At 39.4% G+C, this 25,026-nt stretch overlaps 1 protein-coding gene across 5 annotated transcripts in view; it reads right to left on the bottom strand.

Moving 5' to 3' along the window:
- FGF14 (fibroblast growth factor 14) overlaps window positions 1-24,591 on the bottom strand; it is a 616,691-nt gene extending 592,100 nt beyond the window's left edge. Inside the window, exons 1-2 of one of the 5 annotated variants that reach the window (XM_074329506.2) lie at window positions 24,241-24,588; window positions 23,599-23,726 (exon numbers count right to left, since the gene is read on the bottom strand). Coding sequence is in view for 4 of the 5 variants with exons in the window: in XM_019754219.3 (XP_019609778.1) it covers window positions 23,599-23,806 (208 nt within the window). In the remaining variant the exon portion in view is untranslated. Of the gene's footprint in view, window positions 1-23,598 lie in introns of all 5 variants that reach the window. The other 4 variants (XM_088792775.1, XM_074329505.2, XM_019754223.3 and 1 more) reach the window with 4 other exon arrangements.
- Window positions 24,592-25,026: the final 435 nt, after the last annotated feature.

Here is a 25,026-nt window from a genome sequence, read left to right as displayed (position 1 = left end):
TAAGAAAAATACCACCATTATTTTCAAAAAATTCACTTATTCTAATCATCATTCATTGAGCAAACCCAATAGGTGTCAGGCAGTATGTTTGACACTGGAGATAAAGAAATAGCAAAGAGATAGCTCTATGTTTCATTTATTTGTATCTCACGTGTACACCTAGGTAATGTGTGTGTGTGTGTGTGTGTGTACTTATATATGTATATACACATATATATACATATACACATTTATATATACATTTATATATACATATATATATATCTTTTGGGAAGTTAAATGTGCATATACGAAGCGTGATAAAAAATACAGTGAATGTATAATTTTCTTTTAAATGTATTATAGTAAAAGACACACTGCCATTAATTCCCCTCAAAATACTCCCCCTCACTTTGAACACACTTATCCCATCGTTCCTGCCACTTTCTGAAGCAGTTCTGGAAGTACTCTTTCATGAGTGTCTTTAGTTGTGCTGTCATGGCTGCCTCAATGTCCTGAATACATTCAAAACGTTTACCTTTCATGGTAATTTTGACTTTGGGGAAGAGCCAGAAGTCTCACGGTGCCAGATCCGGTGAATAAGGTGGATGAGGACACACCATAATGTTTTTATTTGACAGAAATTGCTATACCATCAGTGATGTGTGACACGGAGCGCTGTCATGATGGAGGATAAAGTAAAGACACTCAGGAAAGAGGACTTCCAGAACTGCTTCAGAAAGTGGCAAGAATAATTGGATAAGAGTGTTCGAAGTGAGGGGAGTATTTTGAGGGGGACTAACGGCAATGTGTCTTTTACTGTAATAATGTTTTTTCAATTTAAACATTCACTGTATTTTTTTAATCACACCTCATAGATTAAGGCACAAATACCATCAGCATGCTAACATGCTGATGTTAACAATTCTACCTGTTCTAAAGTTTGGGGACCCAAGTAAACAAGTTAGAAAGGTGAAGCAAAAGTCATCTCACAAAATTTGCACTCTTCCTTGGCAAAATATTTGAAGATAAAATATTTTTTTTATATCATAAAAAAAGAATTTTACCTTTGGAGAGAATAACTATCTTATTCCTTAAGGAAATAAAACTAAGATCTTCTAAACTTTGCCATGGAAAGCCAGCCAGGCCTCTTATAGCTTTATTCATGTCTCCTGAGATTCATCACCCCTCTGGATATCTCACTAATGATGGCTTCAAGAGAGGGAATATTGGCACTGCTCCTAATTTAATATTCTGGTTCAAGCAAAAGTAAATGGCCCTTCTCTTAATTCCCCAGTATACAGACAAGGCAAGGCTGCAAAAAGAAGGTAATTAAATATTTGGATATAACACAAAGGAAATCAACATAGAATATGTCATGGAACTAGATAATCTAGCATATAGCTTACCTGTTTTCAGTTTAGAGTTCAGTACATGTATGGCTCCCTAATCACCTCCTAATATGCCCAAAATGCATAACACATTTAGCAACCTAATATCTAAGCCCAAGAGAAGTATTAGAAAGTAAAGAAACATAAAGTTTCTTTTCCTGTGTAGTTACTCCCACTTTCAGGGTTCAAGTTCATGTCTGAACCTTTCCTCACATGATTGACCCTGAGAATGTCCACCTGTTTTAGGAGAGGCTCCACCTATTTATAATGGGAGGGCCTTAATCTACTGGAAAATAGAGGGTTTTATTTTGTTTTGTTTTTTGAATACAGCCCAATAAAGCTGTAGCAGGAGGATTTGTTCTGTTACAACTTTATGTGACATTCATGTGAAGGAATGTTTAAGTTCTGCATGAAATATTTAAGAAGTGAACCAGATTAAATTTAAATAAAAGAAGTACAATTTATATCTCACAGTGAATTCTGACCTTCATTGCATTAACATTAAAGCTAAGTAGACAAATAAAATGTAAATATAGTATTGTATCATCAGTATATTAATGAAATGCCCATGCTTTTAAAATAAACATAGATAAGAAGAGTCAGGGCAAAGATAAATATATAAAAATTGTTCACTACATGTACCTACAAATAGTCTTAAGTGTTCTATTTCAGAAGGGTATTAATTTCTTAAAAGGGCTTATAAGTTTCACAAGGATATTAATTTTTAAAGGTGCTTATAAGAAACAAAAACTCATAGACACAGACAATAGTTTAGTGGTTACCAGAGGGTAAGGGTGGAAGGCAATAGTAGATAAGGGTAAAGGGGTTCAAATATGTGGTGATGGAAAGAGAACTGACTCTGGATGGTGAACACACAATGTGATATATAGATGATATATTACAGAATTGTACATCCAAAATCTATGTAACTTTACTAACAATTGTCACCCCAATAAACTTCAATTTTTTAAAAAAAGGTCCTTATTAAGCTCAACTACACTAAAAGTAGGCATGTATTGTTACTAAAAATTTTCATAGTATCCCTACTATAGTTTCATGTAATATACAATTTATTTCTTTTTCTAAATACCAAGTCATTTTTAGATTGTTTTTTATTTAAAAAAAAAAAATTAAGAATGGTAAAAAGGTATATATTAATTCAAAATGAGATTTATGTCTCATGAGATTTTTTTTTAAATCGCTTAAACAGTAGGATGTCCACCTGGAAAAGAATGAACTTGGACTATCTCGCATCATACACAAAAATTAACTCAAAATGAGTTATAGACCTAAATTCAAGGGCTAAAACTCTCAGGAGAAAACTTAGAACTAAATCTTCATGATACTCAAATAGGAAATGGTTTCTTAGATATGACATCAAATACACATATGACAAAATAAAAAACAGATAAATTGTACTTCATCAAAATTTAAAACTTTATGGTTCAAAGGACACCATCAATAAAGTAAAAAAACAATCGATAAAGAAAATATTTGTAATTCACATACTTGATAAGAAACTTTTAGCTAGAATATATAAGGAACTCACAACTCAAAAATAAAAAGACAGTAACCCAATTAAAAATGGGCAAAGGATGTGAAGAGAACTTTCTCCAAAGAAGATATACAAATAGCCAATAAGGGAAGATACTCAACAGCATTAATCATTAAGAAATGCAAATCAAAACCACAATGACATACTAATTCAAACCCACTAGGATGGCTATAAAGAAAACAAAGGCTGGCAAGAATGTGGAGAAATTAGAACCCACATATGTTGCTGGAGGGAATGTAAAATGGTGTGGCTGATTTAGTAGACAATTTGGTGGTCCCTCAAAAATGCTAAACATAGAATTATCTGACCCAGAAATTGTACTGCTTGGTATATATTCAAAGGAATTGAAACAAATAGCCACATAAAAATGTATACACAATTGTTCATAGAATTGCCTATAGCCGAAAAAAAAAAAGGGAACACGAATGTCCATCAACCAAAAAAATGGATAAACAAAATGTGGTATATCCATACAATGGAATACTATTCAATAATAAAACAGAATAAAGTACTGACTCATGCTACAACATGATGAGCCTTGAAAACATAAGTGAAATAACCCACATATTGTATGATCCCATTTATATGAAATATCCAGAATAAGCAAGTCCTTAGAGACAGAAAGTATATTCATGGTTGCCAGGGTCTGCGGGGAGTTAGAAATAAGGAGTGACTGCTAATAAGTACAGGGTTCCTAAGTTAATGAAAATATTCTAAAAGTAGATAGTGGTGATGGTTGCACAACTATGTAAACATACCAAAAATTATTTAATTATATAATTTAAAGGGTAAAGTTTATGGCATATGAATTATATCTCAATAAAGCTATTATAAAAAATGATATTTATAACTCAAAATCTGGGTTTCAGAATTGCAATTAGAACTATATTATAATTGTACCAGAAATTATTTTAGATTTCTTACATCACAAAAAATATTCCTTAAAGTTTTCTTTTATTCATTAGAGAATTAAGCTTATTGAGAGCCAAGAAAACATATGTAAAAGAACAAAAAATTCACAAAGACCCCAAGGGCATTGCTAGTCGGACTTGTGGGGCAATAAACCAATCTCTAGTCATAACCTATTTTATAGCTATTACTACCTTCATTGTACTTTTCAACTTAAAAATATACCCAACTTATCGTGAAATGCTTTCTAAGAACAGCCATGGACTCTTCATTCTGCTTGGAATATTCCAGCCTAAATCCATGCCTCATTTTGTCCAATGAGTAGACTCTAGTGACATAACTGGCAGTGGCAAAGGGGAAAAGGGAATGGGAGAGAATGGATCAATTTATTCTTCCATCTCTATTGATATTGCTTCTTCACCTCCAGGATTGACTTCCCTAGCAACAATTCTATCTTCATCCAGCTTTCCAATCCCCTCAACTCCGCCTAGAAAAACTAAGATCTTATCTTCTTCATGAATCATCCACTGGGCCAAGCACACCATTCTTCATGTAGAAGGAATTCAGTAAATGTGTGGTGTTGAAGCTACCTGAAACAGGGCTTTACACTTTTAAGATGATACCAAAAAAAATAATAATAATAATGCTTTTTAAAAATGGAGACCAACACTCAAACGTTAAAATCTAAAATATCAGTTCTTAATGATGATGTCCCATCACTCATATGCCATGATCAGCTACAAGATATGCTCAAGTAATTTGTTATTAATTTTTTATATAATTAAAATGTACTCAAGGCTATTCTTCTAATAATGTCTTTGTTACATTATTTCTAACGGTATTTCTTGAGAAGTTGGGAAAGAAGAAAGTCACAACTAGTGGGCAGACAATTATGCATAAAAGTATATTAAACATGAGGATATTATCTATCATGATTCAGTCAGAATTTGATTTAGTTCATCCAGAAAGCCCTCCATGCTGTGAAGGGAGTTTTATCTAGAGGGCTTTATTGGCCCTAAGGCACCAGAATCACAGAAATTAAAGATCTCTATAATATTACTGCACCCTACTATAGTAATCAGAAGAAATTAGTTAATTATTACCCCTACAGATATACACCATAAGTCTACATATTTTGTTTGTTTTATTAAACCATCACTTCTAATCAAATTGGAGGTCAGGCCACAAAGTGACCACAGGTGATTAATTTTAAGAGAGTCTAGAGTCAAGGTTGTTATCTCCTCTCTCTTTAATAAGTATCTAAAAGAAAACTAAAAAACAAAGCAACAAAATAAAGAATAATGCATGGCAGTATCTAAAATCAAATAACCAGGGCTTTTCCCCTTTTGTTCCTTTAGATGGAAGAGTAATAAGAAAGTATCAAAAAATAAGACTGAAAGCAGTCCTTAGGAAGTTACAACGTAAAAAACTATTGGTACCTATTGTCAAGTATGTCTCACCACATATGATGGGAATCAATGAAACTGGATTTTGTAAATCCCTGCAATGACCGCGTATGGAGACAATAGCACAGAAGTTGTTTAGAGTGGTTTTCATTTCCTCCCAGTGATTTTCTAAATATCCTAAAGCCCTGTTGACTATATATTTTTTTCTTTTGTGTCCTACTTTCTGTTTTTCATCTAATACCTGTCAGTGTACAGAAAAATCATAGTGAATTGGTTAACACTGAAATCTAAAGAAGAACCTATAGTGTGACTTAAATATACCATATATTTGGAGGTGACAACTCTGACTTCTAAGTTATCTATAAGGCCTAACTTACCTGAGAGAAGTTTAAAGTGCTGATTATGCTGCACTTTATGGTAGTTACGGATATAACTACCAATACTAAGATACATGACTAGTAAACCTAACAAAGCAGGTAGACATACTTACCAATGACTTGTTCATACATTACAGCCTATGCTGCAGATCTCAGCATCTAATTTTAATTAAAAATCATCTCAACAAAAGCTACTTTAAAGCCATGAAATGGACTGATGTGGATGTGAAATGTGTTTTCCTATTTCAAAATCACAAGTTTAAAACCACAAAACATGTAATCTATTAATTATTCCTGTATTGATTATACTTCCTAGCTATTTCTCTCTGCCCTCACATTATTTTTGCTATGAACCTTTCTGAATGCCTCTCTTGCACAAAGATTCTAATGGCCTACTGATGGGTTAAGTGCACAAACCTCCAGGATTTAGCCATGAGGTAAATGTCTCTCACACATCCATACCCATAAACACATTCCACATGCGTAGTGCTTGCTCTTAAACTTCGAAAAATTAAATCACAATTTAGTTAAAGCAGTATTTCATTATTCAGCAGCTCAAAAGATGGCCATTTTGCCATAATGTAATATAAAATTAGGAATTTCTATATTATGTGTATTGTCTAAAAATAACGTGTATTCCCTGAAAATTACTTTTATGCAATTTTTGAAGTTCCTTTCACCTGTATTAACATATTTATAAGCAGTACCAACTTCTATCATTTTACTTACTTTTCTTGTAATTCTAAAATGGAAAGAGATAAGAATAACTCCTAATAAAATATGCAATAATATTTCAAAGTATTTCTACCAGTTATATTTTTAAAGGATACAAGAAAGAAAGTTTCAAAGATCTGTCCTACATTTAAACTTTAACACTGAAAAGAAAAGTATAGGTAGGTAAAAACTGTTACCAATATTCACAGAGATAACCCCTCCTTCTGCTTTGGATAATAACAATAAGACAACAAGATTATGATCTCAGAGTGAGTTGAATGACCCTAATTTCCTTCCTCAAAGCGCTCACGAGTACAGATTAGTGGGCACCAGAGAGACTGGGTAAGAAAGTGCACATATCTGTGCCAATCCACATGACACAGCTTGGACTGTGATACTGAACTGGCATCTTCATATGCAAAGGGTGTACATTTTAATTTTTTATTCAAAGCTATGCTAATGCAACACATTCAGATCCTTTCCTTAACTCTGCAGTATTCAGACCTTTCATATTGTGCAGCTGCTTATTGCCTTTACCCTAATTTGCAAAATGTTTGATTAAATGGCTTACTCACCTACAGACATGAGAGAATTCAGGTTTATGTTGCCAATTCACTCCCAACACAGTGTGTCTGCTACTGTTCTCACCACCTAAAATGACCTCCTTCCCCATCTTGTATGAATTATGTCTGTGGCCCTGTAAATATCAGTCTTATAAACTGTCATCTCTAATAAGAATCCTAGTTCTAAATCAAAGAAAATGAAACTGCTGCTAGTTACATTTTGTAAAGTTTGAATAGTCATTAATAATTTGATTTGTGTTATTTTAACAAAAAGTATTTTTCTTAAAATATCACTTTATAAATTTTGTGGCATTCTTAAACATTAAGACATCCAAGAGACAGATATTGAGCCCGTAAAACACAACTCAAATTTTGTAACAAAAAGGAATCAAAATTCATTTCCAAAAGTTGTGCTTTTAGCAAAGTATTCCTTAATGAATCTCTCCACTAATCCTTAATCTACTAATGAACATCAAGAGTTTTTTTTACTAAAACAGGCCCGCCCGGTGGCTCAGGCGGTTAGAGCTCCATGCTCCTAACTCCGAAGGCTGCCGATTTGATTCCCACATGGGCCAGTGGGCTCTCAACCCCAAGGTTGTCAGTTCAATTCCTCGAGTCCCGCAAGGGATGGAGGGCAGCGCCCCCTGCAACTAAAATTGAACATGGCACCTTGAGCTGAGCTGCCACTGAGCTCCCGGACGGCTCAGTTGGTTGGAGCGCGTCCTCTCAACCACAAGGTTGCCGGTTCGACTCCCACAAAGGATGATGGGCTGTGCCCCCTGCAACTAGAAAACGGCAACTGGACCTGGAGCTGAGCTGCACCCTCCACAACTAAGACTGAAAGGACAACAACTTGAAGCTGAACGGCACCCTCCAGAAAGGACAACAACTTGACTTGGAAAAAAGTCCTGGAAGTACACACTGTTCCCCAATAAAGTCCTGTTCCCCAAAAAAAATAAAAGAAAGAGAGAGTTACTACTAAAACATGTCCACTACTAGAGCCAGAACAGCATATCAGGATTCTTGTAGGAAAAAAAAAAAAAAAATGTGATTCTTGTAAAAAGAAAAAAGAAAAAAATGTAGAAAACAAAGTTGTTAAACAATTCCTTGTATCCAAATAGCTTGTGACATTTTCAGTCCTTCCCAGTTGTGCAAAGAAACTGCTGCTGCCACAAGTACCTAAGTATTACAAAGCTGTTTAATACTACACCTTGAAGCAAGTATTGGAAACTATTCTCCCTTATTTAAATAGAAAGCCAATAAAACCACCAGAACAACAGAATTTTAACTATGAAGTGGCCTCAAATTATGTAAGAAAACAGGATCTATGCTCATCTGTCAGCTACATGTAACTGTCAACAGCATATAGCTACATTTCCTGTCTCATTCTCAACAAATCATCTATGGTTTCTGGGTGTAGATGGAGGCCACCTTCCCAGGAGCCTCTACAATGATTCCCACAGCTCTCATTTACACCTTTCATTTCAGCCATCTTTCAAAGTTCAAAAGAAGCAGTGCCCTTCCTGCTCCATGATTTCTCCTTGCGCCTTCAGTGTATCCCTTCCCAACTTGTGGGCAACTTTTCACAGGCCCATATTCTGCTATACTCAGAAGAACCATCCTTTTATCTGGGTTCCTGTTTCCCATCTCCAACTAATGAAAGGACATTTTCACTTGATTGTTTTCTTATTATGAAATCTCTCCCTCCTCTCAGTACTACCCCTCCCAGAATCAGTTACACTTTCCAAATGTAGTAGAGCAGTTCTCAAGCATGTCACTCCCCACTCTGGAAATGTTCTCTAGTGCACTCATGTTTACCACATCCAGTCTAACTCCTCTGCCAGGCTTTTGGACTTCAAGTTATAATTCCTCTAATCCTTCATAATATGATTCCTTTAACATTCCCACAAATAGCCAAACATGTACCTTTCACTCAGCCTTTGACTTTCACTCACACTACTCCCCTTGCCAAAAATATACTTATCTCTCCTGCCAACTGAAAAATGCATTCAAGAGTCAGCTCAAGTCACACGTCTCGAAACAATTTCTTTCTTCCCCTTATATCACAGTTGGGTCCCCTACAGCACTCCAGTGGTCTTCAGTTGTTCAAAATTCTTTCTCATTTCTAGTATTTTTCTGTACATTTAGCTTAAGTACTCATGGGCCATGACCAAATCCTTACAGAATGTTTTAAGTATCTCCCAGTAGCTAACATGGAATTAATCACATATTAGTTATTTAATAAATGCTGTCAACTTTATTGTATAGTATTGTATAATGTGTATCTTCTAAAAAAAAACTCAGGATCATTTTTGAATGTCCAAATAGCTGATATTTTTCTATAGACTAAGTCCATGTTTGGAACAATAAGAATAGCAGTCCTGAGAGAAATAGAAAGGGGAGAAAAGGTTGCTTTGCAGAAATACATTTAAGTGACGACTTATCCATGGGCTTTCTGCATGTCTTATAACAGCTATGTCTCAGACAATCTTTGCAAAAATAGTACCTCCTTCCAAATTAGAAAACAGAGTTGTTTCCTGACCAGGATAATCAAGGTAATGCCTCCCTGCAAGACAAAGGTTGGACAGCTTTGCTAGAAACTCTTTAAAAGATGGGGATTGCCTGAACTCAGAGTGTCTCAGCCATTACACAAACCCACTGTGTGCAAACATAAATCTGGGCCACTCAGTATTGCCCCTGGGGGATTTAGAGACCAGGAGAATTGCTGGGAACATGAAGCTCATGCTGCCTGCTGTGCCCTGAGTAATAAAGCCCTTTATCTCTGACCCAGGAATCTCTTGTCTTCATCCAGCATCTATGTAATTGAAGCAAAATAACTTGTTAGCCTGGAAGCTGGGTCAACTCTCAAACTCTCCGTAGTTTTGGACAATTTCTGGATATTAAGTGAGCCTATTCAATTAGGAGTTTCTAGTTTACAAAAGAAAACAGAAGCTACCATATCAAATTCTACACACCTAACATACAATGACATGGGTGAATCTCAAAAACAATATGTTAAGTGAATGAAGCGAATTCAAAAGTGTAAGGATGCCATGCTTTAATGGTATGAGGTTCTACTACGGGCTAAAGTAAAGTAAAAGAGATCAGAATGGTGGTTGTTTTTTAGAGGAGGTATGGATAGGAACTAAATGGAAACAAGAGGGAGTTTTCTGGAGTGATGGGAGTGTTCTATGTCTTGATTGGTATGGCAGTTACAAGGATACACACAATCGTCAAAGGACAGCAAATGCTACAACTAAGCAATGTGTTTAATGTGTTTATGTTCAATTAAAATGCACTACAAGTTCTAAATATCTAAACATTGACTATGGTGCAATCCCTTTTAGTTTCAGGACATAATGATTCACAGAAACACTAAGACAGTACTGGCCACTTTCACATCCATCCTTTGAACACCTTTTGAGAGGCAGCCCCAATACAGGGATTTAAGAGTATGCCCTCTGGAGTAAGATCACTTAGGTTTGTATCCAGACATTTCAGTTACTAGCTGAGTGCCATCAGGCAACTTCCATAACCTCTTCAGGCCTGGACTTCACCTTTTTAACGTAAGTATAACAAAAGTTCCTACTGGTAGTTTTGATGACTGAATTAGGTAACATAGGTAAAGCACCTATTATGTAGAACATGTTCTCTAAAGATTACTTGATGTTATTACTTACTTAGAGTAGAGATAATGATAATACAGGATTCAAAATAATTCAATGTTTCTGTTAAAGCAGAAGAGCAACACACTTTTTTAAAATCTAGTAAGTTTAATGTACATTCATTAGTGGGAATAGTAGGCGAAAAATTTACCTATAATAACACTCCAAAATCATTTAATTAGATAACCCAGTTAAAGCAATAGATCCACATCACGGTGTTTTACATGTTATGTGAAGCACAGAAAGAAAGAAATGAAGTCAAATAAATGCTACTCAAGTTCAGACAAATGTCTCAAGTTCGGATATATGTGTCCCATTTACATACTAACAATTGCATTGTTGGCATTTTTTATTTTTTTTTTTTGCCTTTTTTCCCTAATATACAATGCATGTGAAAGTTGAAAATCCAATTGAATTCTAATCCCAACCTTGCCTGAAGAGTAAATTGATGACAAAACTTTTGAAAGACATGACTAGAGGAAATATGTAAAAGGACAAAATCTGGAGTGTGATAGTACAAATATAGAAGAATGGGACAAAAGGGGTGACTTCTCAGTGATGGAAAAGTGTTTTGCTGAAGCAAAGGACAAAAAGTCAGAACAGAGTTGACCAGACTTCATGGCTCCACAGAGCAGGCCACACTCCATCTTTTAGCATGTATTCCCGTGGTTAATGTTCCTATAAAAAAGCATGTGTACCATAGGGGTACACATGTTTTGTCACCGCAGCACTGTGTTCTGTAACATTATTCCCAAGATTTTAAAAGAAAATATACTTAGGAAAGAGAAAATAAATAATAAACAAAAATGATGCAAATTTTCTATTCCTTATTAATTTTTTTAATTTTTGTTACTGCATCATTAAAATATTTCTAACATATAGCATCCATTGCATTAAAAGTATTTCCAATATTTTATATCCATTATTATATGTCTGCCATGAGGAATTTTATGTCACTTAATTGGCATGTCAGTGAACAATTTAAACGCAAGAGAAAAAATAATTTAATTAATGAGAAATGTAAATTCCTAGGATACAAGTGAAGCAGTGGATAATAAAGGAAAAAGCATTGCTGTTTTCAGTCTGCCCCACAAGTAAAATATTGAGGCAAAATGATGGTGACTACTGAGTGTTTAGTTAGGAAACTGACTCAGGCCTCCTGGAAAACAGTCCTTTCTTTGCTTAAGAATTACAACACCGGTTGTACAACAGTAACACAGCCAAAGAAGATGAGTTTCAGACTTTGAAATAAGTGGCTATTTTTAAACAACATTTTTTAAACCCTACAATTGTTTTAGTCTTTAAGCCTTCTTATTTTCACTTTTCCTCCTTTTTAAAGTACAACAACAGTATATTATGTACTCCACACAGGAAGCGTAAAGAAGAGAGATTACAATCCCTCGCAAACTACACTCTATCTAAGAGGTAGCATTACAGAAGAGGTTACCACACACTTCAGTGATCCACTATAAGAACGCAGATAACAAAACATGATGGGGCGGGGGTAGTCATTTTAAATACAACTACATTTATTTTTATCTAAAAAGCAGGTGCACGCACTTACATACGTAAATTTAGTAAAGTTCACACTTTCTTCTCTTTTCTTCCCAGACTCAAGAGGTTAATGTAAGTTTTTAATTCCACTACTTGAATCCTCAAACTGAACAAAGTATTTTGCACAAAACCGTATACTATTGACAAGGAATGGTATATTATCATAATAAGAAATTTTTGACTTATCTTTATTGCAACGCAAATTTTCCATTCCTAAGTACTTCCATGTTTGAAGCCAAGAAAAAGAACTCTTTATCCCCGAGCAACTCACCTAGAACTGCCTATTTAAATGTTGATCTAGAACAAGGAAGGAGTTAAAGTTTTCCACTTCTTATTAAAACCTACCACAGCCCCTTAAATATGAGCATTCTGAAGAAAGCCAAGTTTTTACTCCCTGTTTCAAGGAGATGGGGTGTTCTATTGGCAAAATGGTCAGTGAATCAGGATCAACAGGTGTTGTCCAAATCAAAGCCCTGTGGTCAGAACGTTCTAGACTGCTCCCTCTCCTTCCTTCCTAAATTCAAACTGGCCACTGAGATATATAGACTCCACTTCCTCACCAGCCCCTGTCACTGTCTTATTTTGGACCTCACTACTTCTACTTCACTTGCTTCCTCTGTAGGCTTTCTACCTTTAATCATGTTCCACTCAAAACTATTTTTCACACTGTAGCCATATGATTGTCTAAAGGGTAAATCTGACCATGTCACAGAACAGAACAGGTGATCTGTTCTTGACTACTAATAAAGTTAATTGGTAATTTATGGACCCACAAAATGGAGGCCACCCCAGTGGCCTGGTCCATGTCACAAATCTAAACTTAAATCATCCTGCACTTAACGGGAAATACCTGTCAAGCAAACCTAACATACACCAATCACAATCCTCCAACTCAGTTTAGATGGCTTACCTTACCCTAGAAAATAGGACCTGCTAACCTTATAAGGAAATCCTGACTTCCTAACCAATCATGTTGCTTCTTCTAACATACAGACTTGTTCTTGCTCAAAATCTCTCAGGAAGAGTGCTCTACTGCTTGTGGGGCACTGTATTTCCCCAGACCATGGATTGTTTTCCCTTGAATAAAAGACATCAAACTTGTTACTAACTTGTTGTAGTTTTGTCAATTGACAGTTCTGGTAAAAAGATGGGACACAAACAACTGCTGAAGATTCTGGGGATGGCTCCTAGATGCTGGTGTGGTACCCAAAGAGCCCTTTTCGTTTGCTGCCACTTTGGCCCCTCTTAGGGATCTCTGATAAGCTTCTCTCAGATCAAGTTCAGCTTATTTTGTGTTCTGAGCTCTTCAAGTTTGTCTGTCCTAATCCTTCCAAGTGGAAAAGTGGGGTGTGAGATACTCCAGATTTTCATGATAAGACAGTGTACCATCACATTCAGGGCCAACTTCATCTACAAGGTAGGTACATTCAGGAGGTCCTTACAAGTCTCAGCAACTATGCACCGGCAGCCAGAAATTCATTCTGGTTGAATTAGAGAGGGTTATTTCAAGGAAGAAAAATGGGTACCCCTCAATCAAACGAAAGCAAGACAGCAGCTATTAGGGGACTCACAAAGTCTCAAGTTTAGCCCATACCATAAAAAGTTAGGGAACTTAGAGAAATAAAATAAGATAAGAAATTTGGACATTTCTGACCAACAGCACATCAAAATCTATTAAAAGTCAATATGCCACAATAAAGAAATCTCATGAAAGGAATAATAGATGCGTTGTTAATGTGAACCTCGGAAACCAAAGCCACAAAATTGCTGGGCAAGGGCTGAGCCTTAAAAGCTCTTAGAGTGCTCACCCCTAACTCTAATACTCCTGTACTACAATAAATTGGTCACGGAACAAATTAGATCAACACTAGGTTGCCAACCAACATTAAAAAAAAAATTCCATGCAATGAAGTATGCTGTAAAACACCACAAAATCTCTAACCCAGCAGCACATCCCTCCTAGGTATTAATTTGGCTCCAAGAGACCCAAGGCATAGCTAAAGAAAGGCGATCCTCAAGTTTCAAAAAACTAAGCATGCCACCTGTTTATGTCTGAGAACTGTGATCCTGGAAGCTGTAGGTATCTACAAAAATGGCAAAATCTTATTAAGACAACCTAAAATTACAATGCTCATTATGGGAAAGTTTCTTTTAGACAAGATTGTTCATTTAATAAGAGTAATTGAAAGTGAGGGCTCCCAAATCAAACAAACAGACTGGGATACCTATTTTAATTGCCATAGAAGCCTCTACAAGTCTTAAAGATTCCAAAATAGCTTTATTAAAAGATTAGTTACAAAAGGCTAAAGAAAAAAATAAGGACACAAGAGGTACCTAAAACAAAGAATACTCCCCTCTATCATCCTTTACCTCAATACTCAGTCTTCTAATCCTCTATGTAAATTGCTTTCCACTCTGAAGAGACTACAAGACCATAAACAAAAGTCCATCAAGTTAGTGACCCCAATATCTATCCTCAAAGGAGGGTCCCCATATGGACCCCTCTCATGGTTAACAGGACTCCGAGGGATTCTCCAGTAAACCACTACCAGTTTTTCCCTTAAACAGCCAAGGGGAAACTGAAACTTTTTCAATGAAAAACCTTACCACATTCTGGTAGATACAGGAGCTCCACTCTCTATTTTAAATACCACTCACACCAGAGCCTGCAGATGGGATTCTGATAAAACTGGCAGAAGTGAGCACAGGGTAAGAATTCTTACCAGACTCAGCTCTCCTATAACTGTCTGTAATGCCCAGTCCAGAGAGGAACGTAAAATTGCACATTGTCCCTTCTTTTCCAAGACCTATTTGTTACTGACCCTTTCTCTCCCAGGGACAGAGAGCTATTGCCTTCATGTTTGTCGCATTTTGTGTCCTGAGAACTTACCTTGACAACTGTCAGGGTGAGAGCCCCCAAAATATGGCCAAACAGTAATGGGGGCTTCATTCCATTTGCAGTTAGATATGGCTGCACCCCATTTGTGGCTAATGTCCTAGTGATTATTGCCAGCTCTCAGGGCAATTGTAAAAGTCTCTTTTGGCTTTCTTTGGGAGTGGCTCTCGATCTTGAGAGGGTGGTATCTTTTGTACCTTCTTTGGGGACACCTCTTGTGTACAACAGATTGTTCAGTAATGCCAGGAGTATTTACTATTTGTCCCAGCTGAAACCTGACAAGATATTTGAAAGGATTTTTCTTTTTTTTTAAGTAGCACTATGGTTAGAAGTTGGCTAAATTGGAAGCTGATATTCAGAGCCTAATAGAACCATTTTTTTTAGGCTTTCTCTGCTGAGCTAAATAAAACTATGTGCCCAAGGGGAAAGAAAAATATTCCAAAGACAAATAGCTCTAAATCTAGAATACAGGAATCTTTTGATTTTCATCCTAGTTGAAGATCTTCTCCCTGATCTAAAGATGCAAATAGAAGATAATGTAGTTGGATGGGTGGTCAGTCCTTTGATGGCATACAGGTTACTTTGAGGAATTAAAAACAACTGTCATAAATTGAATCTTTACAAGAACAGAAATTCAGCTCTAAAAGCAATTCAAAGTCCATCTATCTTTTTTACCAATCTCAACACTCCCCTATTCATCTATAAAGGCATGTAGGTATTGTCAAATTCTGGATTTAAGAAACAAAAATCCTCCTGGGAGCAACTTGCATTCTTTCCCTGTGCCTTTGCGATGTAAATGTTCTATCCAATCTTACCTAGGAACTGAGGCCATCTCTCTGAAATACAAACTTCAGGAAGGTAATTCTTATCAGGAGGGAAATGGCTATTTGGAAACTAGGCCAATGAAAAAATCGTCTAAAAGTTTAGAGCTGCCTGTGCAGGTAACCTTAATTTATTCCATCTTCCAGAAACACAATTTGGATCCAGCTGTCCTTTTATAAACTAGTGAGTTTTTCATCATTGTGCCCTCAAAATAGTCTCTTTCAATTTCTAAACTTACAATGAAGATTTTTTTTTGAAGATTTAAAACGCTTGTGATTTTTTTATCCTCCTGATAGTCCAAAGATGATAAAAGGAAAAACAAGCCAGTGTAGATAGACTCCCCCCCCCAAAAAAAAAATGTTTAGATATAGGAACATAGTATAAAGGGAATATAATAAATACAGTGGAATGCTATCTGTTTCAGCACCAAGCACACACTCTATAAATTGCACCAAGAGCTCTTGGTGGTATCACCAGTAAAATATGACCTGTTTATTCTTCCAAGGTTTAAAGCTGCTATGTTTGTGTCTACAATTCAAATCTGGCTCTTGGAATAGTCACTTCCTCCACTGTGAAGGAGTTGCCACACCTCTAAAAGGAGCAGGTTTTTTATGATCCCTAAGGTGGCCCTTCTTCTCTGGTAAGTCTCTGATTTTAGAATACAATTTAAGTGCATAGAACATAGTACAGGAGAGACACAGAGAAAAGAGAAAAGTTCACTTAGAGTCCAGACTGGGTGGAAAGTTACAGAAGCCTAGAAGATGAGGGCTGAGGCTAACTGAGATTATTGTCATCAAAGTCCTTCATATTGAGGCCCAGAGAACTTCAGCAGCCACCGTTGGTTCTCCAGCCAGCCCTGTAGGGAAACAGACCACACTTGCTCATCCTCTCCCAGTCCCGAGCTTGGTCGCAATCACCAGCAAACCAGATCCCTCCTCTGGCCCAGTCCCTTCTCCTCTACCTAAGCCCTGGAACCAGCTGGAGGGCGAGAGAGTGCAGGCAGCCACCTGTGGGCTGGAACCAAACTCTTTCGCAGTCTTTTGGCCCCGTGACGCAGGGGGGCGCCACTGCGTGGACGACAGCCTTGTGGGCCTCAAACAAGCTCAGAGTTAGGGGCCCTGCCGAGTCCCGCACAGTGTCACGCCAGCACCGCAGCTTCCAGCCCTGTGGTTTCCATAGCAACTGCTGCGCCTGCAGCCTAGACCCCATAGGACCCCCTGCTCAGAGGTCATCTCTGTAGCAACATAAACTTCCCGCGTTATGGCGGCTCGGTCGGGCCGCTTCCGCCGCATTGCGCAGCGTAACCCCCGGCTCTCGGAGGCGGGAAGCGCGCGTGGTGGCTGGTTCCCCGGGGCTCTGGCTACGGGGCACACCCGGAGGAAGACCACGCTTAGCCTTGGTGTCCCCTCCCTTCAGGGTTCAGTTAGGCAGACTCCGAACCCTGCTTTGGTTGGATCACCTAAGGGCTCAACTCCTGGAAGGAAGGAGATGGAGCCGCAGAGGTAGCCGGCTCTTGGCTTGCAGGAAACAAATTCTGACAGCTGCGCTGGAAAGCCGGTCTCTGCCCCCAGCGGTGCACCTTGCCAAACGTCGTCTCTGACACAAACTCCGCGCCTCCCAGCCCGAAGCCACAGCGGCCCAGCGCCCTCCACCTTTGACAGTGGCTCAGAAAGGAGGAAGCTAAATAGATCAGTGTGGTGTGGGAAGTGCAGGGAGGAGCTACCAAGTTTGAAGATGACGGCTTTAAAACTGGAGGAAAAAAAGGCAAGGTATTAAGGGAGGGGAGCACCTCCTTTCAAAGCAACTGGAACTAGAGGCTCTTTAGGTGCTGCCCTCTCAACAGCAACAAAAATGCCACAAGGCAGAGTCCAAGTTACCATCTTAAGAGAAAGGAGTTTTTGCGGAATGTCTTCCTTTTCAAGGAAAATAAAAAGACTAGAAAAAACGAATAGGGTTCTTTCAGAGGGAAACAGGTTCCCTAACATTTGCTATTTAAAGGCTGAGAGTGCCAAAAGTGAAGTTAACTTTCTCAGAGAACCATATTTCTCACTAATAATTCATTTAATTAAAACATTAAAATCCTGCTGTGTTGTAACTAAAGATTTTGTCGGGGAACAGTGATAAAAGCAATAGTGCCCAACAATTTTCAGGTGACTTTCTTAAATGGTGTTAGTAGATTAGATTAAAACTTTAGTGTTCCCTATAAATATGTCTGCACATGCCTCCTTTTTGCCTTCATGTTTAGGGAGGCCCTAAGAATTCTTCCTTTCAACTTCCCTTGCCTTCATCAACCCACCTTTTACATTCTGACCAAAGCAGAAAATTAGTTTGTAGCAGCTAGAGAAATATACAGAAAAAAACATCAGGACATATTGGGTCCTTAAAAGGCAGAATAGCAAAAACATTAGCCTAGAGGCATATGGAGGAACTGAGAAATCTCCCTCAGAAAATTCCCTGCCTTTCAGGGCTCAGGTTCAACTCTTATAACTAAATGTGGTATGGTACACAAACTAAAATCCTAAGGGATACTACACAAACTATGGTTATGGTTCAGGGCAGGTGTCAGGAGGAATTTCCCTCACACAGTCCCTCCTGCTGATGGTACTAACTTGGGCTCAAAGGTTTTATCAATAATATAGGGATAATGTCATGCTTCAAATACACCATTCAAACATCCCAACTGTTTCCCCTTCAGACATAAGAAACTATTTTGAATAAATGCTTCCGTTTTGAGACATCTCCACAGTATTTATAGAAAGCTTATGAGTCTATTGAATGAATTACAATGCCAAACTATGCAAAGGAGTGAAAACTTTGGTTGTCCTTGTTACCATATGTATAACAACACTTCATAAAAGTCCCCAATGTTTGTGTTGCTAAAACACAGAAGACTGTGTTTGAACATTTTTAAAGGAGTGGTTTCATGTGGGAAAAGTGAACTATAGTATAGAATTAGCTTTAGCACCTTTTAAAAGCAATGCATCATTTGAATGGATGTTACGGATGCTGTCTAAGATGAGAACAGGCTAGAAATGGGTACAGCCAAAGTCATTTCAACATTAAACTAAACCAAGTTTAGTTTATCATGTATTGGATTTCAAATTTGTTAACTTGGATGTAAATTTTAAAAAAAAATCCACTCTCCCACCAAGTCAATACTTGAAGCCTATCTAAAATGCCACTCTTTGGTTCATGGAGTGGCACTGCTCTGCAAAACTCATTTAGCTACTTCAGTAACTAAAGCTTCCTGGATGGAGTCCAAGGTCAACTCATACTACATGAAATCCCACTCTGAAGACAAGCACGTTAGAAGAAGAACCTTACACCTGTATGGTGTTCCAGCCATGCAGTCTGAATTTGATATCTCCACTAATATATGCTCAGAGTTTAGAAATTCAGGGTTGTGGCCCCCTTGTGTCTCACCCAGCCCTACAGGAACCTGGGAAGAGAAGGCAGGCTAAGAAGAAGGAATAAAAAATGCTTATCTTTTTTCTTCCCTCTCTCCCTATTTTCTCACTTCTAAATACCATGACAGCCCTCAATGTAAAGGAAGGAGCTTTAAAAGAATAACATATATTGAAATGAGTAACAGTGACATAGCAGGTGTTCGGGCACCTAAGACAGCTTAATGAAAGGCAAAAGTAGAGCTGAAAGACACCAAGCAAGTAGGAAATAGAAAAAGTGCCAATGAATTATATCAAGCCCTGCCTGTTTTATGTCAAAATTACATGGCAGAGAGGGAGACTGAGTTCAGAAAAGGAAACACTCAGGGCCTCGAGTGTGTGCGATTTTCTAAATATGCTCTGCAGAAGTAGGTCTAGAGCATCTGCTTCCTACCCTCCTCGCCGCTAACACTGGTACTCAATAAAATTAACTTCGATTACAATGTGTCTTAAATCTGTGCTTTCCAAAATCCTATCCATGAAAGTTTGGGGATCTCATGTGTGTGGTTGAGTGGATGTATTTTGAGGGTCTGTGGCTTCCTTTGCTTTTTGTACATTATGTGTCTGAAGAGATATCCATGACATGACTTGTGTTTTTATCTTTATTGTGGACTTTTTTTCCCCAACTGCATGTCTTTCCTTCGCAGCTATCACTTAAAGTTCAGTAAACTAGATTATTTCTCAAACTGGCCTGTGATAAACATTGACCAGTCCAAACTATCATTGCTGGTTTAAAGAAACCCATCAAGCCCTCCTCTAGGTAAAATTAGTACCTTGAACTTATTCCTTCTATCTAATGACAGGGACTCATTGCCTAAAATACAGTCAGTCACCTTGCATAACTCATACAGTGAAAGTTGAAGAAGGTGACATTTATTCTAAACGTATAGCTATTACTCTGCTAGAAAAGTAGGGGAAAGTAGGACATTTGTGTGTGTGTGTGTGTGTGTGTGTGTGTGTGTGTGTGTGTGTTTCTCTGGTAATAGGTATATTGTGAGATATTGTTCATTTTTATGAAGATAGTAAATTTATAGGTAGAATTTCTAAGCTATTGCGATTTATTTTACAAAGCACATATTGTGCAAATATAATCTTCATATTCTACGTAAAAACAAACTACAAAAAAGTAATTAACATTTCTTATTTAAATACTGGTTAATAACTTTTGGGTAAATGAATAACTTTGCCCTTAAGTTCATGACTCTCTTATCTGCTTATTTTCAGACCAACCTAATAGCAGTGCTCTGAAAGTCCTCCCAGGAACCCTTTACCAAACTACCTACACCTGTTGACAATGTAAAGAATTGGGAATAATCAGCATATTATTTTATAATTTGCAAAGATTGGGGAGAAACATTAATCTAATAAGACATCTTTGCACCAAATTCATGATTCTAGTACTGGCATTTGGTGGTATTCTGCCAAGCTTCTTCATTTGAAACCAGTTGTCTTCACTTTAGATTTAAGATAACATAACAGGTAGTAGTCAATCTGTTCTTTTTGGTTTTAACAGTCAAGAGGATTGTAGTCTTTGTTTTATTTTAATTACCCAATTAACTTCTTAGTTGTACTGCTATCTTGGGATCAAAAACCTGCAAATGATTTTAGGTTTCATGTTAATAGCAGAAGGAGAATGGAATTCACCAACTATAATACTGAAAGGGAGTGGTTAGGCATGGGTTTGATTCAAGCTCAAAAAGCAAATCTTTTAGGAGGTGAGATAAATAAGTGACACATTAATGTCCCATTTTAAAAATAATTTACAAAATGCTTCAACTCCCAGGTTGGAACTCTAACCCCTGTCAATCTAAGATTAAACTATCTCATTAGAATCGTTGGTGATGTGGTTAGCACACTTTTAGTTAACCCATCAATTCATACCCAAGTACTTTAGCATTCATAAGCCGCAAAATAAATTGCTCTAAAAATAATTTGTCATTTGTTTGACACCTTCCAAAACGCCTTGGAAGAAAAAAAATCTACTTTATTCCAGAGAGATGAAAGTTGGTGAGGTGGGGAGGTGTAATGAAAAGATCTTGCATCACGAGTATTGGGGGAAATTAGTGTTTGCGGTAAAATTGCTTAAAAAAAATTATAAAGACCAGTAAGGAAACTTACTGTTCCGTGCTGAATTATTCCCCACTCTCCAGTACTATGGAGGGACCGACTTCAAGGTCCCTAGACTAATGGCCCAGTCTTTTAAAAAATGCTTTTACAGTATCCTTTTCTCAGAAGGGGGCTAAATCTTTTCAGAGAAGAAGGACACAGGAAGGCCTCAAAGACCAGTATTTTTACTGTGTGAAGGAGTCAGCCCTCCCCTTCCACTGCAGCCCTTGACTTGTCCCACTTTGGGAAGTCTTGCAAAAAGGGTCTTCACATGAACTTGTGAGATAGCAGTGCTGCACATCTAGGTGGGAGCAAGGCATCAGCAAGGGTTGGGCTGGATGCCAGGGCTGGGGTCCACCTCATAGCTGACTTGGAAATGCGGATGGTAGGGTGACAATACTGCTTTCTCCTTGGACAATTATTTCAGAGTTGCTAAATGCTGAAGTGTTGAGAGAGAAGGGTAAAAGGACAGGGGATGGAGGAGGAAGAGGAGGAACGGGATGGAGGAGGGGGTGGAAGAGAGGGAGGGGTGGAGAAGATGAACAGAGCAGGACGGTTGGAAAGCGGGTAGAGCTGGAGCACAGGGAGGAGAATTCCAGGACAGAGGCACACAGCCCACTGCAGCACCGCGCCCGCGGGCAGCCAGAGGCTACTCCCAGAGTCTCTAGAGCCACCCAAACTTCCTAGCTGGGGGCGACAGCCAGGCGTCCTCCTCCAGCACTCGAGCATCTCCCCCTTTGGACAGTCTAACAACTCGCAGGTTCCCTTCTGAGGTAGCCGTAGTTGCCTCACAGGGTGCTCAGCCTCCACACCCACCGCCTCCATCCCCGCCCACCCACGCCACCTCCTCCTGCTCTCGCACAGGACTCCGGCAGGCGCAGCCCCCTCGGAGCGCGCCGCCCCATCTACCCTGCATTTGCGAGGTTTGGAGGCAGAGAGATAGCAGCCACTTGCTGCCCAACGGCTGGGATTCCTGGTGCCAACGCGGCCCCCGGCGGAGCTCCGGGTGACAGGGCGGCGGTGGGGAGCCATGATCTACTACACCGCAGTGCCGGCGTCAGAAGCCTTCTGCGCCCCGGCTGCCACTGCAGGACTGCCCGGCCCCCGCCCCGCCCCCCAATGCCGCCCCAGACACAAACACCCGGCCCCGGGTTCCTCCCCAGCCGGAACCTAGCCGGGTGACGCCACACACCCCCGATGCCAGCGCGCACGCCTCACGGACTGGCTGAACCCAGCCGTCTTGCCCGCGCGCGCCGCCGCCGCCACGCAGCCCTCCGGCCTGGCCTCCCCAGATGGTTCGTCCACAGCTCCGCGGCAGCACCCAAACGCCTCAGACTAAGATATTAGAAAGTGAATCCCCGGGACCCAACTCCCCGAATCAACTACATTTGCATTTCTTATGTAATGTACTGCAAGTTTCCCGGTTGTAGCCCTTTGGAATGAGGGCGCATGATCACGAGGAGGCTGAAACAGGGACCCGCCGCCGGGCTCATCCCACCCTTAGGACCCGAACGCAGGGCTTTTTAAGAGGGAAGGGTTGCTATCTGCTTATATTAGAGGGCCTGGGCTTATCTTCTCGGTCTGGGGTTCCCCCCAGGCATAAACCCTGCTCAAATAGTCCCAGTGGCAGGAGGTGTCGGAGGCAGATTGGGGAATGATTTAATACTCCGGCACCAAGAGCTGACCGGGGAGGGAGGCGGGGGCTGACCGAGGAGCGGGGCCGCGAGGGACCGGGCCTCTTTTACTTTGGGTAGAGGTGATGGGGTGGCGAATATTGTGCAAGCTAATCGGAAAGTCTAGAGCAGGTTCTCAGCACCGAGCTATGTCCCCGAACCTGCAACCGAAGTAAGAAGAGCTCGCGATTCTTTTTCCTGGCAACTACAGAAGCTTCATCTGCCTCGGGCAAAACCTTAAGCCATAGCCCGTCATTATTCCACCAAACATCGGCAACCAAATACATTAAAAAAAAAAAAAAAGTTTCCTCCTCCCTCTTTGATGGAAGTGTCACAGCCAAGAGAAGCTGCTAATGGTTTTCGGGCTCACAGACGCCGATCCAGCTGTTACTTGTTTATCCATGCAACACCTCTATATGCAACACTGTCCTGGTTCCTTCTCTGTGTCCCCTGCCTTCCTGCATAGCTGAACTGCAGATCTAGCTCAATGAGCAACAGACAGGTTATTATGAGGAAAAACAGAACATGATGCATGTTTTGCTTACCAGTTGGGTTCTTGTTTTTCTTAAGACTCTTGCCACAAAGACACTGCAGCATATGCGTTCCTTTGCTGAAAATGTTCCAAAGAAACCACATTGATTTGGGCGAAAAGCAATCCAGCAGCTTAGACACCCTGAGAAAGAAGAGATCCTTGTGGTTGCATAATAATAATTTGAAATCAGTTCTCCTGAAGAGGGGCACCGGTTTTACCATAGGAAAAACGATAATATTCCGGATCTTCTCCCAGTTTTTTCCCCTCACGTGGTATATTTCTTTGAGACTTCTCAGTGATTGTTTTTTTTCGGCCAGGGTGAATGATTTATCCCTCTTGATCACCACTGGATTATTACCAAAAGGTTGGGGGGGAAATCCTTTTTCAGCATGAAGCCAAACAAAAAAGCAAAGAAATCCCGACTGAGACCAGAACTAATCAGGGAGAACAGTAATGCACAAAAGATCCCCAAAGAGAAAACCATAGCCTTTTACTTGATCGCTATGAGGATGGGTGGGTCTGCAGAAGGCAAAGCAGGATTCATCTCACTGAAAGAAGACTGCCATTGTGTAGCCCCTAGGAGAGAAGGGGGGGAAAAAGAAAGAAAGAAAAAAAAAAAAAAAAAACAGCACACACACTCACACACCAATACCACCTCCGATATCGCGTCTGACGGCCGAAGACACAGCCTGCCTTCTCCCAGTGTCGATTTTTAAAATAATCAATCGCCAGTGCCCGGTGGGATGGGATTGAACCTTCAGTTCTCAATCACCACGAAGAAAAGATGCAAATCTAGGTGCCCCCTCCCCTTGTCAGGCCGGTAGTAGATAGAGAGCGCCACAGATCCCCTTCCTTCTTCCTCTCACTCTCCCAGTTTCCAGCAGGGGTGAGCATGAGGAAAATCTCCCCTCCGGATTCCTCGCCCAGCCTCCGATGTGAGTTACAGGCATTAGAGGGAGGAGGAGGAGGAGTTGAAGTTTGCATTGAAAAGACTGGCTTTCCATGACGTAGCCACGTGCTTTCAGACCCGTCACCAGTGAGATGCTTCAACCCGCCCAGGGAGGGCAGTGTCACTGCAGTCTCTCCGCTCTTTCCTCTCTTGGAGTCCCCACCGCCAGCACCCGGCCCCAGCTTTGGACCCTTCCCTCCTCTGCCCCGCTGGAGCTGGCTTGCTGTTTACTGTTGGACCTATCTAACAGAGCCTTCTGTTAAAAGTTAATTTGGAAAAGGAAAATCAACCATTATAATTAGTAAACCTTAAAAATATACATGGGGGGGGTGTTTAAAGAGAAACATTGTTTAATACCACTCTTCACAACCAAAATTAGTTCCACCTTACATTTTCAAAAGCATCATCTAAAATCTCAAGGAAAACTCAAGTTCTTTTAGTTTTATTATAGGAATTTTACTTAAAGTGCTTTTCAAAAAATATGAACCAGGT

Source organism: Rhinolophus sinicus, chromosome 16 (genome assembly GCF_057876585.1).
Source record: "Rhinolophus sinicus isolate RSI-liver-muscle chromosome 16, RSI-T2T, whole genome shotgun sequence".
Lineage (NCBI taxonomy): Eukaryota > Metazoa > Chordata > Mammalia > Chiroptera > Rhinolophidae > Rhinolophus > Rhinolophus sinicus.
This window is presented reverse-complemented; position numbering and strand designations above follow the sequence as displayed.